Source organism: Hermetia illucens, chromosome 4 (assembly GCF_905115235.1).
Source record: "Hermetia illucens chromosome 4, iHerIll2.2.curated.20191125, whole genome shotgun sequence".
Classification (NCBI taxonomy): Eukaryota; Metazoa; Arthropoda; class Insecta; order Diptera; family Stratiomyidae; genus Hermetia; species Hermetia illucens.
The window spans coordinates 168,455,565-168,475,757 of record NC_051852.1 but is presented as its reverse complement, the minus strand read 5'-3'; the positions used below and the strand labels follow the sequence as shown (position 1 = coordinate 168,475,757).

The 20,193-nt window shown below is 43.9% G+C and overlaps 1 protein-coding gene across 1 annotated transcript in view; it reads right to left on the bottom strand.

Moving 5' to 3' along the window:
* Positions 1 to 20,193, bottom strand: part of LOC119653798 (protein goliath) — a 167,078-nt gene that overhangs the window by 62,438 nt on the left and 84,447 nt on the right. The window contains exon 2 of the mRNA XM_038058812.1: positions 8,856 to 9,495. Coding sequence (XP_037914740.1) covers positions 8,856 to 9,384 — 529 coding nt within the window. The 5' untranslated portion in view covers positions 9,385 to 9,495. The remainder of the gene's footprint in view (positions 1 to 8,855; positions 9,496 to 20,193) is intronic.

Sequence of the window (20,193 nt, the reverse complement as noted above, 5' to 3'; positions counted from 1 at the left end):
GTGAGTATCCACAAAAAAAGGAGAAATTGCAGTGTGAGAATTACATAGATATATCAACACTTTGTACATGCTATCAGGTTTTGACAGTGTGTTTGCCGACAAAACGACTCACGAGGATCAGGAAGAGGTCCAATAACCGATCAGCTTTTATGGTCAGATAAGTAGTGGAGAAATGTTGGGAATTTAAAATAGAAGTCTATCCACTATCTCTGGATCTGAAACCCTCATGCACTTTCTCTGCGATTGCCCGGCTCTGGCTCGAGTCAGGCTGCGGACACTGGGTAAACCATTGGACCTCAGTGAGATTTCTAGTTTCAGGGTCGGAGAGCTGCTTTCCTTCGTGAATGCTACGGGCTGGCTCTGAAGATCCGAGCCAGCTGGACTCCGCTTCCCTGTTCCTATAGCAACAGTCACGGTCTTAGGAGTTTGAGCCATCAAAACGGCGCACCAAAGTGCTAGTTGCACTGATACCTACCTACCTACCATCTCTGGATCTTAAGCAAGTATACGATAGTATAGCCTTAAACCGGAACTTTAAAAAATAGTGCTTGCTTTCGGAATATCAGCGAAACTTGTCCGAATCACCAGAATGACTATGAGTAACTCGGCAAGATCAACAGCAATCACAAGAACGCGTTCAAGAGAGAAAACGAAATAATGAAATCTGATACTATGATATGTCATGAGCAAAATCCTCGCCCCAAGATCAGGCAAAGGAGGAGGGTTTGAGGCAACGTACTTTGTGTCATCCTCAGTAAAACAAAGATTAAATGCTGAGATCAGTATAGTTGGAGTTATTTCTTAAATCCTACCTGATCTCCCTTAGTGACAGGTCCCGCGAGAGGCCGACCACAAAAATGCATCCAATGTCGTCAAAAACAACATGATCGGATCAAGTAACAAGCCTCGGAAAAATGTTAGGGCATCCACCTCAGTCGACACGGCAGGACGGGCCGCGGTCTTGTCGAGAAATGGGGAAGGGTTCTTGACGCATGACGGCGTCAGGACGTAAGTCAGTTAGTCCAAGCAAAACAAATACATGTTTGCACGCTAAATATTGGCACCCTAACTGGAAAGACCGAGAAACTCGCAAGAGCCCTTCGGAAAAGGCCCATTGATATCTGGGCTCTGCAGAAAACGCGACAGTCTGGCCCCCAAAAGCTGAGACATTGAACGCGAACATGGTAGAAATGGCTATAATCTTCTCTATTTTGGTAGTCCATACACTCAATATGGTGTTGTCATTGCCATCTTAGAGGATTTCCCTGATGCCATTAAAGAAGTCGAAAAAATTTTCTCATCTTCCTATAATTTATAGTGAGAATAGTAAAACGTAAATCGACTATATTCTCATAAGACGCCGACATTTTACCACCGTCACTGATTGCAGACCCGTTCCTTATGAGACGAACCCACCTCAATATCGACCGTTGATTGTCGTCCTGTGAATCAAGCCACCGATAAAACAGCGTGAGGAACGGACTGGCCAGCCGCGCATTAATGGTGTCGGTTTCGTGAGAAGAAAATATCTCACACAATTATGAACCATTACGAATGTGGAAGAATCGTGGAACCAAATTAAAAACATGATCCACAAAGCGGCCTACGCAACCCTTGGGGTCACCAAGCCAGGAGAGTGGTATATCAACCGAGATATTTAGCTTTGGAATTATGATGTTCAAATGAAGGTCCCTGAAAAGAAATGCCTCTACCACAAGTTTCTCGATGATGAAGCGCTGGCCAATTGGCAAATTTATAAGAATGTCAACCCGGAAGCAAGGAAAGCGAAGATCTTTACGATAGACTGGGCACTCGGGAAGGCGAGAGAGATCTGTATCGACTTGCTAAAACCCGAAAGGAAAACACACAGGATATCGACCACTTCTGTTGCATTAATGACAACAACGGTACTTCGTTTACCGACCGTCGAGCCGGATACGGCAAGAATATTTCGGGCAGATTTCAACTGAAGAATTTGTTGATCCCCCAGTTCCACAATCATTTCCGAGGAAGCAATACAACGAATGAAATCGGGGATCTGAGCTCTGGAAAGCCAAGAGGTAGGACCAAACACGGAGGCTCAGTGAATTCTTTGATCGGGTTATTTAGGCAGGAAAAACACCATCTGACTGGCAAGTAAGTATCATAGTTCCAATATGGAAAAAGAAAGGTTGTCCAGCAGAATGTTAAAATTACTGTCCAATCCCGTTACTTTCCCATATCATTGAAATAACGTTGAATCAAGCCGGATTTGTCAAGAACTGCGGACCTCCTGACGCAATACACGCTGCGCGGTATCTCATGGAGAAACACCGTGAGAAGCATCACCCTCTTTACATTCTATTTCTGGATTTAAAGGAAGCGTTTTACCGAGCGCCACACAAACGCATTTGGTATGCTTTACGAGAACACTTAGTGCCAGAAGAACTCGTGCGCTGGGTTCCATTGCTCTACCACGATCCGAAAAGTAAAGTTCGAAGTATGGCGGGTGTCTCAAAACCGCTTCAGATTTCTGTTGGTGTTCATCAAGGAAGCGCCTTCTCACCACTCCTCTTTTTTCTCGTTATGGACACTGTCACACGGGACATCCAACGTCGAGCGCATGCAGATGATGTTTTCCTAGCACCTGATAGCAAAAATGATCTCGAGCAACTTATCCAAAAATAGAATGATCGCCGGATGCAACACGGTCTCAGATTGAATCTAAACAAAACTGAATTTTTGACAACCGATCCCCATGAAACAGGCACAATCACTGTCAGCGGCAGTGATCTGCCCACAACTGAGCAATTTAAATACCTCGGATCAACGCTATCAGCCAATGGAGAATTGCGTTATGAAATTGCTTCACGCATTAACGCAACCTGGATGAAATGGCGTTCCACAATTGGTGTTCTTTTTGGTCGACGTATCAACGAATGTCTCAAATCTAAAATTTATCGCAATGTCCGTCCTGTCGCCCTCTATGGTTCTGAGTGTTGGCCGACTATAAAAGACAATACAACGGCGCCTTGCGGTAATAGAGAAGAAGATGTTGCGTTGGACTAGTAGCGTGACACGTTTTGATCACATTCGAAATGAGGTGCTCAGAGGTGGCGGTGAGGAAGAGGGGGCGGAAACCCTGTCGGCCAAACCAAAACCAAGTTGCCGAGGAGAACCTCCATAGTGGTGGCACCGGGAGACGCTGTACTAACTTTGGGTTGCCGGCCATGGTAGAGTAGGCGAATGCTCCAAAGGCCTAATTAGGGCGATCAGACCCCAGCCTGCACGGGGATTCATCTGAAGTAGCAAATTGGTCACGAAAGCTCACCAGGGGTATACTGATACCATGGGAACCGAGATAGCCCCTGGACTCTCATACTTCGGGAGAACTCCTGTTGTATGTGAGGATAGCTCGGTTATTTGCGGTAGGCCCTCTAGTGGTGGTTTCATGGGGGTTGTGGTCATGCTCAAGCGAGAAGAGACCTTAGGGCCTCGACGTGGTGTTGCGTTTCAACACGGGTGCCGTACTCCTTAGTTCGGTAGAGATTTAGGTAGGTCTTGCATCCACCAGTATGAATGCCAAACTATGCACTTGGTATAGACTGGTATCGTTTTTGCTTGTCTCAGTGGGGCTCTGATTGTGGTCACAAAATCAATCCGTGTCTTAAGAACACCGTGGGATTAAGTCGTCCAGACACGTGCTCACATTAAACCCTCAAGGACTCACATCGGAAATGAGGATATTCGATATGGTGCACTGATCCTGGAAAAATTGCGAGAGAGGCGTCTTCGAAGATATGATCACGTAATTCGCGCTAAGGAGAATTTACTTACCAAGATTGGTCTAATCATCGAAGTCGATGGTAAGCGACCAAAAGGCCGAAAGAAACAACGGTACCATGATATGCTGGATGAGGATTTAAAAGCCTTGCAATTGCATCCAGGTTAGACATTTGATAGAACCAAATGGCGAAACTATCACGATGAGACGACCCCGCTTGTGAACGGGATAAAGAGTCAAGAAAAAAAGGAGGGAGCACTTTGGAAACTGGTTTTACCGGTTATCATTCGGTTTGTGTATTTCTCAAATCAACGTTTTTTGGATTGGCATGGAAGATTAAAAAAAACCACTTGACCATTCACTTCGAAATTTTAATATGTTATTGCGCGGATTCAAAGCAACAGAATGAACTTTGGAGACGGAGATAGGTGCTAAATATTTTGATTTACATCAGATTTTCGGCGCCAAAAGCCGAAAAATTTAAAAGATCGCCGCTATATCGTTATTTTTTGGCGAAATTTTTTGATTGTGGTTCATTCTATAGAGAATTTCATGTTGAGTTATATTTTTTTTTGACGTCTCAGTGATACGGAATCATCCAAGCCGTCAATTTTTGACATTTTATTAAAACAATTGAGCAAACCAAACGTTTTCTTAATAGACTGAAGACGCTTGTCTCGCACAGGGAGCAGGTATTCCTCTATAAGAATCAAAACCCTTTTGTGGAATCAGAATGGAAGGGCTGAGAAAATTATACTGGACGAAACTACCAGGAATTGGATAGTCCAACGTACTCATGGGGTGGTATGAACCCAAGCGCATGCTGCTTAAACCTTCGCAAGGAGGGGTCTTAGGATCGATTATATGTAGTAGAAATACTCACTGGTCATGGCAGTGGAACAATCACATACATAAGTCATCCGTTTGGGTTTATGATGATTCATTTTACGACGAAAATATTTATTTTGGCTCACATAAGTAGTATTAAAGTTACTTTATCAAAACTGCTCTTTTTTCCATTGAGTTTTATTGATAAGTAAACTTTTACTATAGGTTTTCATACCTCGTTCAAAGGGGGTGGCGCCCCAGATTCAGGAAATCCAAGACTTTTTACCCTGCGACATTGGGACCGCGAGATATTGGAGAAAATACGGAACTGAACGTTTGGCTGAAATCGAGGAAAATTGAAAATTCGCACGATACCCCGGGAGGCTGCCCAGATTCAGGAAATCCAAGAATTTTACGCTGCGACATTGGGAACGCGAGATATTGTGGAAAATCCGGAGCTGGAGGTTCTGGCTGAAATCAAGGAAAATTGAAAATTTCCACGATACCCGGGTCGCAGAAATGGCCAAAAATGCAAAATCGTCTGATTCCCACGCGAGATGCCTCCTTCGAACGGGGAGGCGGCCCATATTCAGGAAATCCAAGAATTTTTACGCTGCGACATCCGGAACGCGAGATATTGGGGAAAATCCGGAGCTGGAGGTTCTGGCTGAAATCGAGGAAAATTGAAAATTCGCACGATACTCGGGTCGCAAAAATGGCCAAAAATGCAAGATCGTCGGATTCCCACGCGAGATACCTCGTTCGAACAGGAAGGCGCCCCAGATTCAGGAAATCCAAGACTTTTTGCCCTGCGACACTGGGAACGCGAGATATTGGGAAAATCCGGAGCTGGAGGTCTGGCTGAAGTCGAGGAAAATTGAAAATCTGTACGATACCCGGGTCGCAAAAATGGCCAAAAATGCAGGATCGTCTGATTCCCACGCGAGATATCTTTTTCGAACGGGGAGGCGCCCCAGATTCAGGAAATCCAAGAACTTTGACGCTGTGATATCGGGAACCCGAGATATTGGGGAAAATCCGAAACTGGACGTTCTGGCTGAAATCGGGGGAAATTGAAAATCTGCACGATATCGGCGTCGCAAAAATGGCCAAAAATCCAAAATCGTGGGATTCCCACGTGAGATACCTCGTTCGAACGGGAAGGCGCCCCAGATTCAGGAAATCCAAGAACTTTGACGCTGTGATATCGGGAAAGCGAGATATTGGGGAAAATCCGGAGCTGGAGGTCTGGCTGAAATCGGGGAAAATTGAAAATTTGCACGATACCCGGGTCGCAAAAATGGCGAAAAATCGTCGGATTCCCACGTGAGATACTTCGTTCGAACGGGGAGGCGCCCCAGATTCAGGAAATCCAAGAATTTTTACGCTGCGACATTAGCAACGCCAGATATTGGAGAAAATCCGGAGCTGGAGGTTTGGTTGAAATCAAGGAAAATTGAAAATTTACACGATATCCGGGTCGCAAAAATGGCGAAAAATCCAAAATCGTCGGATTCCCAGGTGAGATACCTCGTTCAAACGGGGAGACGCCATAGATTCAAGAAATCCAAGACTTTTTGCCCTGCGACATCGAGAACGCGAGATATTGGGGAAATTTTTTTTTCATCAAATATAGTCATGTGGGGTATCAAATTAAAGGCCTCGGTTAGTATGATACTTTTCGAAGCCGGTTTTCACATTTATTCAAAAGGTGGGGAATGCGGGGGGTTGAAAGTGATCATTTCTTTAACGAACCCATTCTCAGAAACTACTCAACCGAAAAATCTAAAAAAAATCAGGGGGCTGCCACTATATGGTACCTAGGCTCCGAAATACCCTCCATGCCGATACCTGTTCAAATAAAGATAAGAATAATACATTACTATAATTTTTTAGTAATTGACAGGAAAACCCGCCTCAAGTTCACCCTAGAATTACAAAATTTTGCAGCAATGTAGGCTGCAGTATAGAGCAAAGAGATGCCAAATTTGGTGAAAATCCCACTATTACTAACAAAGTTATACTAGGTCAAAACTGTCGCTCATCTGCAAATTCAAGACAATGAATGTCAATATCACTTGAAAGTGGATATTTTCACATAATCTATGCATATTTTACGTGCTACATGCTAATGGGACAAATGCACACTCGGATCTCTTTATAAAAGAAATACACAAAACCTTTCATACCTGAAGTGTCTAGCTTCCGGTTTCCCGACTTGTTTTCCTTTCTATTCACTGTTATCACACCGATAGTCAAAACTGAAATGACTCCTTGATTAAATGTAGGAGTATTTATACTTCATTATCCGACAGCAACAGCGCCAAGGGTGTTGATTTTTTTGTCCAATTTTCCAAATCATTGGGAATGGGTGAGACTTTTATATACACAATATATTTCAAAGGGTTCACTTCACTTCACCCCCAAATGCGTGTGACGGACAGACAGACGGACAGACAGACAGACAGTAAACCGATTTTAATAAGGTTTTGTGTTTACACAAAACCTTAAAAAGGGTGGAAAAGAGCCAATAACGTATACTTTTTCTGTATGAATACAAACTCGGTCATAAAGCAGCGGAGGCGACCAAGAACATTAACAACGCATTTGGAGCTGATACTGTAAGCGAATGAACCACACAGCGATGGTTCGGAAAGTTCCGGTCAGGCGACATAAACCTTTAAAATGACCCACGTGGACATTCAGGACCATCGATTGCTAGTCAAATCCCACACGTCAGTCAATGAGAGATATTGCAGAGAAACTGGGCGTACACTATTCGACAGTTTCCCGGCACTTGCAACAATTTGGAAAAGTGAAAAAGCTCGACAAATGGGTTCCGCATCCTTCGAATGGAAATTTGCAGTTCTTTACTCACCCGCAACAGAAGCGATCCCTTTTTGCACAGAAGGGTGACATGTGATGAAAAGTCGATATTATACGACAATTATCGCCGATCAGCACAATGGCTAGATGCTGATGAGCCACTGAAGCATATGCCGAAACCGAGCCTCCATCCGAAGAAGGTAATGGTGACTGTTTGGTGGTCTACAGCTGGGGTTATCCACTATTCTTTTTTGGCACCTGGAGAAACGATAAATGCACAGAAATACTACGCCCAACCCGAGGAAATGCACCAAAAATTGAGTATTCAACGGTCGAGATTGCTCAACAGAGATGGTGTGATACTCCTTGACGACAATGAACGACCTCATGTATCCAGAACAACGGTTCAAAAGTTGAACGAATTGCAGTATAAGACTCTGCCTCATCCACAATATTCACCGAACCTTTCGCCAACTGACTACCACTTTTTTAGGCATTTGGATCATTTTTTCTCGGAAAAATAATTTAGGAACGAAGAGGCTGTCAAAATTGCCTTCGACGAATTCATCAACATCCAACAGTTGGACTCCTACGAAACTGGCATACGTGCTCTTGAATCTCGCTGGGAGAAGTGTTTTGAATCGACTGGCACCTATTTTGATTAAATAAATAAATTTTTGTAAACTTTACAGTCATTTTAAATATTAAACCTAATATTATATTTGGTACTGCTTTACTGCATTTCTCGCCCCAAGTCGTTAGTGCAGTAGATAGGTCATAAGAACGACTAGATTGCTCGAATCAAAGAACAAACGCTTACCACTCGTGTAAACCAAGCTTTATTATTTGTAAAGCAACAAATAGCGAAGTCAGATTATTAGTCTTTGTACCCAAAACTGCAAAAAATTCGATCAATCTAAATCCAAAGGCTAAAAAAGCTTCCATCTTATTTACGAGTACGACTAGCAGAGCAAATAAAGAATTATAGATTGCGCACGTGTCGGGGTACAATTTCAGATATGTTATCTGCCTGAACGTGTTATCCTTATGTACAAATTTGTATACTGCGGCGTTAGGCTGAGTTTATATATAGCATTAACGTGGCGCAATGTTGATAAACTTTCGTCTAGGTACATATCACGTTCGCGCTAACCGGTCTTAAATAGAACAAATAAATAACAATTACGCTCTACGCATTTTACACGTGACTCTTTGTTCAAATTTTTAGAAATTCCAAGTATGGAGATTTGAAGATTCCTGCAGGTGGTTCTCGAGGGTGGGTTGGTTGTCTGCACAGTAAAAAAGAAGCCGGAGAAAGGGAAGTACCACTTTATTACACTGATCAGTTCAGTCTATTCTGTTATCGCGGAAGCGATCCCATCGGGTCAAAGCCGAATGTAAATTTAGTGGAAAATATGAATTTGAACTTGATACTTACGTTCCTTATCGATAACCTTCATCTTCTCTAAGGTCATCGAATTCTCATTATTGTAGATGATCACGCCTACGGCTCGGTTCCAGTACGCATTCTTTATCTTATCGTCGAAGGTGCAGTCGCCGCGCTGAATCAGTGCGATCCATGGTATAGTATGCTCGCCCAGATACCTGTTGGGCGGCAGGATCGAGGGTGTGCATCCAGTATGGTTGGTAGGATCACGCATATCCGTTACGTGTACTAAGTAGCCGCTAACATTCAGCACACGACCTTCACTATATCTCGCCTTCTCCTCATTGTAGTGGACCTCTTGAGTATCGAATATCCGATAAGTGTAATTGATCGAGGCATAAGTAACTGTGTCGACAGTGATCTTCTCGTCTTGGGTTGGGTACTCTTTCATGCTCAAGTACGTTCCCAAGTCGGCTCGCGAGCACTCGACCAATACCATTCTGAAGATTGTGAGTAGGCACAGGGTCACTAGGGCGTTTAGCGATGCTAAACGAGCTATTTCATCAATTCTTAATGACATTTTGGCTTATTCGGTTTCACGACATATAAATGGATCTCAGCAGCTTGGGTTATGGGATTTTGATAGTTTCACCATTTGTGAGGTTTCTGCTTGAGGATGTGTTTTCTTTTTCTGAAAATGATAGGAAAATGTTATTAGATATGTTGAGCTTCTTGAGCTACTAAAATGTTTTTAATTTCAAGTCAATTAACAATTAAAAGATCTTGAGACAATGATGACATTGCTGGCAGTAATCGCTGATCGTATTTCATCATTTAGCACTTAGAATGAAAGCCTTCACGCTTAATGCTCTTGTTCATCACAACTTCATGATGAAAAGATGGTGAAAGAGGAATATGGAAGACTCTTATGAAATTGATAGTTTTACTCTGAGATACACTTGAAAATCTAAACCCTACTGACTCGCATGCCTCGGATGACCTCTTAAAACGAAAAACAGATACAATGGATGCTATGACAAATACTATATAAGTAGATTGACAAAAAAAATCGTTTTATCAGAAGTAGACATAATAAGGATCCTGCACACAGGACCTACATGCGGTCATCTTGTCTCTCTGTACCTGCACTACGATTCTCTGTGTGTCGTATGCTGAGTCAAATAGTCTTGAACTCTTAGTAAAGAAGGAAGCGAACACTCACCATATTTGTTGGGAGAGTAGCAAATGCAATCATAGAGGAGAGAAGCTATTCGGTCTCGTCACTTCAAGTGGTCTCACGACTGTCAATGTGATGTGTGGTCTAACGTTCAAAGGATCAAGAAGAAGTGAAGTAATTGATCCAACAATTTTTGCTTCAAAAATTCTAGAGGCTGGTAGATGCAAGACCAAGCTTGACTGTTAGATCAGCGTTACTTCAGTTTCTTCCTTCAGTTTGATTATTACGGTTGAATAAACTCTAATAAAGAAGGCGGCCTGGTCTGATTATGCTTCAGGTTAAAGTTGCATAATTAGGCAAGTCCTCACACGACCTCCGCGTGGGGGCCGCTGGAAACCGTCTTCGAGCGGGCCAAGAGTGTGTAGGGCCGGGCTAGAAGTAGGCTCATCCAACTGATGAGGATCTGCTTGTCTGCTGGTCATGTGTTAGGGGCAAGTAGATCTGGCGGGGGGATGGACCGAAGCAACAGCCCGGGGATCGTCCTCCCTGCACCGGAGAAGGTGCTAATAGGACCCCAAGCCAAGGTGGAACAGCATATGCCGAGGGCTGCGTGGCCAAGGGGGAGCTTGGTCTTTAGTATGCGAACTCTGAATACCTTGGGCACCTTCAGTTTCAAATAAGACCCTTACCCTGGTGGCCGGACCAGCCAGGGTGGACATTCTTCCCGGACTACTCGTGGGACCAAGACATGGACTCAATTAACAAAAAAAACTAAAACAACGATAGAAGAGGAGGCGATGATGCCAGGCGCATCATCGGAGGACGAGCTGCTGGCCTCCAGCCAGGAGACAGTGGCCGTCGAGAGCAGCACACTCGGTGCCAGCCGTAGCACCGTTGTGCTGAAACCAACCGCAGGGACCTCCCGGAGCGAGGCGTCAGACGGATTAGTGGCTTCCAGCCTGGAACCCACTGCCGTCAGGCTGGGTGTAGCGAGTACCAGACATAGTACTCCTGACCCGAAGCCCTCAGCGTCGGGGGATCCCTCGAAAGCGAAAACCGACAAGAATGTCGGTCGCCGGAAACCGGCTAAGAAGCGAAGGTCCACGGGTGTCCTGCTCAAGAGCCAGTACCAGAAGGCCATGCATATTCTCGGCAAGATTGCCAAGAATAAGGAGGCCGGTACTGTCGACGAGCGGGATGAAAAAGACCTCGCTAAATACCAGGCGATTGTTGATGAATACAACAGCAAACGCCGGGCTGACGAGCAGAAGGCGAAGCCCATCGCTCTAAAATGCAACCGATCTCAGGACGAGGTCGAACAAGATAAGAAGCGGAGCAGAGTGGGCAAGAGCGCAGACGCCAAGCAACATACGGAGGAAATTGTACAGCAACCGTCAGCCGACGGGCCACGTACTGCGAAGCCCTTCAGCGATGTGGCCAGGAGTCACTCACGTGTGGCGCTGGTGGATGGCAATTCTGCTAGCGGCAAACTAACGCTGGAGGTGTGGACCAGTGTTGAGGCTAGGCTGTCGGGCATGGTCTATGAACATCTCGTGGAAACCGGAGGCAAACACCCGGGACTCACTCCCCACTTTGATTCATCTCAGGTTGTCCGTGGGTTCCACGTAATAGCTTGCATGGACCAGTTCTCTAAGGACTTTCTCGGCTCGTGTGTCGCTAAGATCAGCGACGCCTGGGAGGGCGTTAAGCTCAAGATTATCCCTTACGACGAGATTCCCAGGAGACCGGTCGCCCGCATCTGGTTGCCGAAGATCCGCATGGAGAAGGACAAGCTCGTCCATTTCCTGCGCCTTCACAAGCCCGGGATTCCCATGGACGACTGGGTTGTTATAAAGGAGGAGGAACCTCAGATAAACAGCCAACCCGTACTACTCCGCATAAACGAGGAGTGCCTGGAGGCACTGAAAAAGGCTGATTATAAAGTGTGGTTCGGAGTCAGGAATGCCAAAGTAAAAGTGTTCCGCTCTGCAAAACCGGACGACGACCTTGACCCAATCGACGCCGCCAACGAGCTGTTGGAGGAGATGACGATAGACGGTCCGACGGGGGCTGACAAACCCCCCACGCAAGCAAATCATGCTGAGGGTAACGCAGGTAAATCTGCAGCACTCGAAGTGTGCCTCGGCTAATCTGTTCGTCTTCCTCTTAGAGGAAGACATCGACATCGCATTAATACAGGAGCCCTGGGTCGGAAGCGACCGAACCATCAAAGGGCTCCAAAGCAAATATTTTAATTTATTCCACAGCACAGGAGACGCTGATCAGGCTAAACCTAGAGCATGCATTCTTGCGAGGAAGAGTCTGCACGCTTTCCTGTGCCCGGACCTGAGTTCCAGTGACTTAGTCGTGGTCAAGCTGGAGCAGGTGGGGGCAGAGAACGTGTATATTTCCTCGGCGTACATGGCTCACGACCGATCAGCTCCGCCAGAAGAACTACAACATCTGACGAACACCATAACACCAAAGAAAGCCAACCTGCTGATAGGCTGCGACGCAAATGCAAGGCATACGCTTTGGGGCAGCTCTGAAATCAACGAAAGAGGTGAGTCATTCTTTGATTTTATTATTACTTCAAATCTATCGGTGTGTAACAGGGGCAGTACACCTACCTTTCATTTCCCCTGCTCGGAGAACTGTGACGGTTGGGAGGAGGTCCTTGATATCACCCTAATAACCGACAACGGGATTCTTAGGGTGGAGGACTGGAGAGTGTCTGACCAGAGATCCTTCTCTGACCACAGTTGGATACTGTTCAGTCTAGATCTCGCCGCAGAGGTCTCCAAGCCCTTTAGAGATCCCAGGAAGATCGACTGGAGAAAGTTTGGTCAGGTAATTAAGAACAAACTCTCCGGTGCGCAAATTGGTAGGATTGGCACGACAGACGAACTGGAGTCAAAGGTCGGGGCTCTGGAAAAGGCTTTTGATACCGCCTTCAAAGTCTCGTGCCCTGCTAAGTACAGCAAAAAGACCCTGCCACCGTGGTGGAACGAAGATCTCTCTAGTCTCAGGAAGCTGACCAGAGAAATCTTCAACATCTGCTACAGGCAAAAATACTGGCAGCCATACAGGGACTGCCTAAAGAAGTACAAGTCGGCCATCAGGACCGCCAAGAGGCGGTCTTGGCCAGACTATTGTCAGAACATTGAAAGCACTAGTGAATCCGCGAGGCTCAATAAGATTCTGTCCAAGGAACATAAGAGTCCATCCTTCCTTAAAAAGTCGGAAGGCTCCTGGACGGAATCTTCTAGTGAAACCTTGGAGCTGCTGGTGCAAACGCACTTTCCCTCCAGCGAGGAGGACTGTGAGTCAGAACCTCGCTTGGAGGGTTTGCGGCAACCCCAGCTATGCGAGACTATCAAATCGGTAATTACCGGGGATAGGATCGGCTGGGCTATAAACAGCTTCTCTGCATACAAATCTCCAGGCCCAGATGCCAGTCATGCTACAGAAGCAGCAGGAAAGGGTTGTGCCGTGGCTCGTTGAGATTTACCGGAGCTGCATCACTTTAGGATACGTACCGCAGTCCTGGAGGCGCGCACGGGTGGTTTTCATACCGAAAGCGGGCAGGCGAGGTCATGAGTCCGCGATTTCGAAAGACCTCTCTGGAAAGTAAACTCGGTCATTTTGTTTGTTCACAAACTGCTCAATCGTAAATGAGGCTTGATCAGAAAAAACAAATTTGGCAATTCACCACTTTCGGTCCGACGAAGCAATTCCTTGGCTCGCTCCACTCTTACTTTTTTCTGTTGCGGTGTAAGACCATGTGCTTTTTGGAACTTCAAAGGCTTCAGTTTAAGCTCATTTTGCAATATTCTTTGCACACTATGAGTAGTTATGTTAAGCTCGAGCTATGATTCCAGATACAAATGATTTATTAAATTTGAGATGTTGTAGCTACTTGTGAATTTCTAGCCAAATATAAAACAATCACACTATCGCGTTTGAATTCCATCTCGGAATTTTTTTCTTCTTACTAAACTCACTCCCTAAAAGCAAATCGTTTGGCACATTTGTAAACAATAAAATTATCTGTCATAAAGCAAAATTTCAGCCCGCTGTTATGAACATTTTAGAAATTATATCAGCCTGAAGTTGGTTGCAGTTCAATTGTCTTACACTATATAGCGTGAATATAAACTTGTCAGAAATTCTAAACTTGACTTTTTTTAGAAAATAATCTGAGGAATTGTCTTTAAGGGAGGAAACCACATTAGGAGATTTTCAGAATCGATTTAATTTTTTTTTTTTTGATAGATCGTTAATTTAGTTATCCCAAAATACACTGCAAAAATTTCAAAGCAAAATGCATGTTCCTTTAGATTTTGTGAGGGTAGAACTGAGAAATTATCAGGTACAGGCCTAGGTTGGACATCCAGAAGGTAGTCGCTTCATGTCCTTATCTAATCTTGAAGCACTATGTAAATAGCTCGTTAAGTTGAAATCCCTTAGAAAAGCGTATGGTACTTGCAAAAAATCAGAAGTGGATTATCCGAGGGAACAGGTGGCAAAAATGGGGAGGCGGAAAGCCTTGTAGTGTCCGCGGCTTAGCTATAGGGGTAGTATTCCATTCGCCTTTTCCGGGGTCAATTTGACGAAATAATGTATTCAGTAATGTGTAATAATCCCTTTATCCTCACATTTTTTCAACACTTTTAGTTTTCCCAATTATCTCTCTTTATTTCACAATTCCCAATCCGTCCTTCATTTAAATCCAATATTTCAGCTAATTGAATTTTATTATTTTTTAAAAACAATTCACAACTGGTCCCTTTCCCTTAAATTACATAGCCCAATTTCAATTAAACCATTTCAAATTCTATGTTTTCATAAACATAAAAGCCCATTTTGTACATTATTATTGGGTGCAGTCCGGCTATGCGTGGTTTTGAGGGGAATGACCTGCCGCGCACTTCAACACAACAGTGTATGCTGCTGCTGACGCTTAGCCCGGCATGCACTTTTAATTTCAAAGCCATGGACCGGGAACGAATATAAGCGGGACCGGGACCGGCTAATCGTTGGACAGCGAAATAGCTGGACAGGGGAGTTGATGCTGTATCTTGAAGTGAGTCAGACGTTGAGACGGATTCTTATAAAATATCAGGCGGTCGTGAATTAATGAAATATAAACTTAGGAATTTTCAAATTTTATTGCGGAATGGCTAATACTGTGCACAAGTAGAGTTTTTGCTTAAAACATCTTTGCCAGAAAATGAGAATTAATGAGTTAGATAAGAAAACTGTATTTTGTGCCCTCTGATTTGACTGAAAGACAGTTCTATTTCTTATTCGGAAACGGATTCTTCTACGTCCAGATACTCTCTTTTTCTTCGTGAGAGTTGTTGTTCCTCCGACATAAGCGCCATTGGGATCCTTATACCATTAACACCAGACGTGGCTGGGCTTCAGTGTTCGGAGTGGCACCGGATCGGAAAAGTCCAGAGGGTGTTGAAAGGATGCGCAGTGCACACAATCACAATCAGATTCTTCACAAATCGGCACTTTATAGGAGGACCAATATTCTCGTCAAATGGGAAACGTTTCAGAGTTTTATTGTGTTGTGTTTAAGTGTTTTCTTGATTAATCCGACTGCAATAGACGCATCTCAGAAGACGCTAAATTTTATGAATTAAGTAGCAAATATGGATTGGTAGATTAGACCGCGCTGTTAGGAATGGATTTATTAATGGAAAATCTTATTAGTTGATTGAATTATTGAAGCAATGATGGATACATTTTGATGTTGGCAGGGGCATTACCACATTTCGGTGCGAAGTTCGTAATAAGTCTTAGAGAAGAACACTGAAAAACTTTATTTAGAAGCAATATTTAGAGAAACAAAGGGAAGAAGAATGAATAAGGAAGAAAAAAATTATTTGAATCTGCCTGGGGCAGGGCCTGAATTCCGCGTATATTTCTCCTTTTTTCGATTTTTTTTCGTTTTATATATCAATTTTGTTTATTATTTTATTACCTAATATCATTCTAGATCATCGAATTTTGCTTTGGTTTCCTTTTATTTGTTTATTATTTTCTCTTTATCTTTTTTTATAATTTTTTATATTACTTTTAGCCTCTAGTCGATTAGGATGCTTGACTATCGCAATTTCAAGCGGTCATCGCAGCTTTTTTTATTAAAGAAGTGGAAATTTTCAAAAAACACTGGCTTGAAAACGCCAGTGTGTGAGATTTTGACCTATTAAAACCAAACCCAATTCGCTAGGTAATGCGAGCACCCTCTAACCAGGCGTTAAAAGCACTTATTGTTTCGTATGAGTATAACTGAGCAACAATTGCTTTGTGACAGTGCAATATCGCCTGCGTAACTTACCATCGTTGCCTCCTCCGAAAGTGGAAGATTAGATACATGATTTCACATGATATTCAACAGTAGTTTGGCCAATGCGGAAACATGTGTGACACTCGTGGAAACAAGGTACTTTTAGAGTCCGTCAACGGTGTCATTAAAAAACCTCCTTTCTGTTAGATAGCTATCGACAATAGCAGGAAGATAGATGGGAATACCAAACCGCGTAAGGAATTTTCGTATTAGGCTCCAATTGGTCGAACTGAGTGCATTTCCCACATTCATATTTGCTGCTATTACTCTCTAAGTTAATTCTGTTTTCGCCTAAGCCAGTAACCAATTTGATGGTATCATTAGTAATCATAGTTGATCTGGCTTTGCGGAACCCGTACTGCCGGTCTGAAAGCCTACCTTGACTTCAGGAATGGCCGGTACATTCAGAGACGTCAGGAAGGAGTCAGAAGGAGTCTTTATTATTGGGGGATTAGATGATTGTCAATAAGAGAAAAGGCAAGTGATCTATGGGGACGACTGGCTCCTGAGTCGTCCCACCACAATTGTTTAGGGTGTGTATTCTTATTAATGAGAATATTTTTACCATCACGCGATCGTACGTCACGTAAATTTCTTACCTGTTGGAATTGGTAGTGGGGGCTTGACCGTGAAAGCGCCTTATTTGGCAATAGCCAGGCTTAAAATGTAGCAAAGCATTGAACAGCGTTACACAATCATGGTCGCCTTGGAAAATCTGAGGCATTAATGGTGGAAATGATTCGGCGAGCGATACGGTTGTGAAAGCTTATCACAAACACAAGTTTTTTAGGTCTAAAAAAAGTTTAAAGAAGGTGGAGAGACCGTGAAGGACGAACTACAGGCAGATCACCAATCAACCAACAAAACCGAAAACAACAAGAAACGTGTGCGAGATTTGAACACGGATAGGTGTTGACATGATCGTCTAATCATCGATATCCTGGGCATCGATGAAATAGTTCTACATAAAATCATCAGTGAGGATCTTCGGGTGGTGAAGATTTGCGACAAAGTCATCTCGAAAGTACTGACATGAACAGAAGAACTAACATCACAACGAGTCCCCAGCCCCATAGAACACCGACGTTGCCCCGGCAGACTTTCTGCTCTTCCTAAAAAGGGAAACCAATCTCAAAGAACACCATCCCGGGACCTTGCACCTTAAGCGTAAGCTCTAAAGGATCTGAAATAATAAAAAAAACTTGTTGCTTCTTGTTCGTTTTTGTGGTTATTTATTCTTGCAAATTCCGATATTTCGGGAACCACAAGTGCATACACCCTGTATGAATACTTCCCAACGGAGAGAGCAGAGCTTTTTAAAATTTTCCTGTTGCCCTGCTGTGGGCTTCCTTATATGCACCTGATCGGTCCTACATACTGCCCCTTGAGGCATTCGTCGCCCAAGCACAAGCATGATGATGGTTTAGTTAAGTGAATCTAATAAATCTGCGCTATGCAATTTCATCTTTCTTTCCCCCACTCCTCTTTACAAGCGACGAGAAAGGGAATCTGATCCCCAATACCAATAACTGAGTTTTGCAGACAATCATGATGCAAGTCCTGATGTGTCTGAATTAAGATACCTATTCAACTTAGATGTGCTGGTGGAAACAAGCGCATCTCGCTAAGTAGCCCGGTGAGACTGGATTAACTGAATACAATTTCTACATTGAAGTATAGCTCTGCCTTAGTGGTTAGCAATAGCCAACACCGATTGGCTATTTGGTAATCCCCCAGCGTCCTTTGAAGTTATACAAAAGTCGATCCATTTTTTTGCATTTTCATAAGGACAGAATTTCCGCTCAAAAAAACCTTGTGATATTCATGGAAGTAAGGACGATCGACAGAGGTCGGTGCATGATGAAGTAAGTAAGTAAGCCAAATGACTACTTTGTCGTATCTTTGCTTATATAGTAATCTGCTGTTGAAATGAGTCAGCTGTAGTCCATAGCAATTTTCTAACCTTAGGCTTATCGTTGTGATCTACTTTTCCTCGGCAGTTTGGATGTGATGCAAAAGAAACTTTTCATTTCATTCATCTCTTCTTTCTCTGTTTCAACTCATCCGGGCTTTTGAGCCAGTGATATACTTAAACTTACCAAAACCAAAAATAAAACATTATTTGTTAAATTAGAAATCATCAGTTTTTTATCTTGCATATATCGGTATTTTGGGGGTCAGATAATTTTAAGACTCTTCTTTTTCAGTAGCGGGGTCGATTCGGATGAAATTCGCCATTTTTCTTAGTTAAAGGCTCTCCTTAGTTGTCGAGAGGCTCCCATCACCTAGCGGCTAATCTTTTGGTCTGTTTCAGTAACTTCAATGTTGAGGCCAATTTTAGATAATCAGTTCCATCAGCGCGAAATACATAATCATACCATCGAGCACGAGTCTTTAACCATTTTTACAAAATGGAGGTAACCCTATGTTATCGACGAATGTCCTCATTTCGGGCGTGGCAATAACGTGGTATACCACAGATTTGACTTAATATTGTATTTTTCTTTTCACTACCGTGTGGCATCGTTTATTCTCTGTGATAGTCGGCTAGCACTCAGAACCATAGCTGATAGATTTGAAACGGTCGTTGATGAGTCAATCTGAAAGGACACAAGTTGTGGAACGCCACTTGGTGCAGGTTGCACAGATGAGTGGCACGTTTACTATTAATTGAGGGTAGTGATTCGAGTTACTTCCGCCATGCTATTAACATAGTATGCTGGTCCCAAGCCCAGGTAAAGGAGGAGGGTTTGAGGGAACGTACTCTGTACTATCCTCAGTAAAACAAAAATAAAATGCTGAGATCAGGGAAAGAGATAAATAGAGTATAGTTGGAGTTATTCTACTATGCTAAATCCTACCTGATCTCTCTTGGTGACAGGCCCCGCGACAGGTCGACCAAGAAAATGCATAGAATGTCGTTACAAACATGATGATCGGATTGAGTCACAAGCCTCGGAGAAATGCTAGGGCGTCTACCTCAGTCGACGCGGCAGGACGGGCCCCGGTCCTGTCGAGAAATGGGCTTGGGTTCTTGACGCATGGACGGCGTCAGGACGTAAGCAAGTTAGTCCGCACACAACGAACAAAACAAATACGTGTCTGCACGCTAAATGTTGGTACCCTAACTGGAAAGACGGAGGAACTCGCAAGAGCCCTTCGGAAAAGGTGCATTGACATCTGCGCTCTGCAAGAAATCCGATGGTCTGGTTCCAAAAGCTGCGACATTGAACGCGAACGCGGTAAAAATGGCTACAAACTTCCCTATTTCGATAACCCACACACTCAATATGGTGTTGGCATTGCCATCTCAGAGGGTTTCCGTGATGCCATTAAAGAAGTCGAACGATTTGATGATCGGCTGATGAAGCTCACCATTATATCAGCTGATCGCACTATTCACTTCTTCACCGCGTATGCACCACAAACAGGTCGACCTGATGCCGAGAAAGATGCCTTCTGGCAACTTCTCGATGAAAAGACTTGTCACGTGCCTGCTGACGATTACATAATCATTGCCGGCGACCTTAATGGTCATGTGGGTGAAAAGGCAGACGGTAACAGGTGCCATGGGGAAAAGGGGTTTGGAGCGCGCAATGAAGGTGGCGAGCGTATAATCGATTTTGCGGACACCCATGACCTTGAACTTATGAATACATGGTTCATCAAACGATTGTCTCACCTTCCCACATTTTATAGTGGGAACAATAAAACGCAAATCGACTATATTCTCATAAGACGTCAACATTTTACCACTGTCGCTGATTGCAAAGTCGTTCCCTATGAGACCATCGCGCCTCAACATCGGCCGTTGATTGCCGTCCTGCGAATTAAGCCACCGATAAAACAGC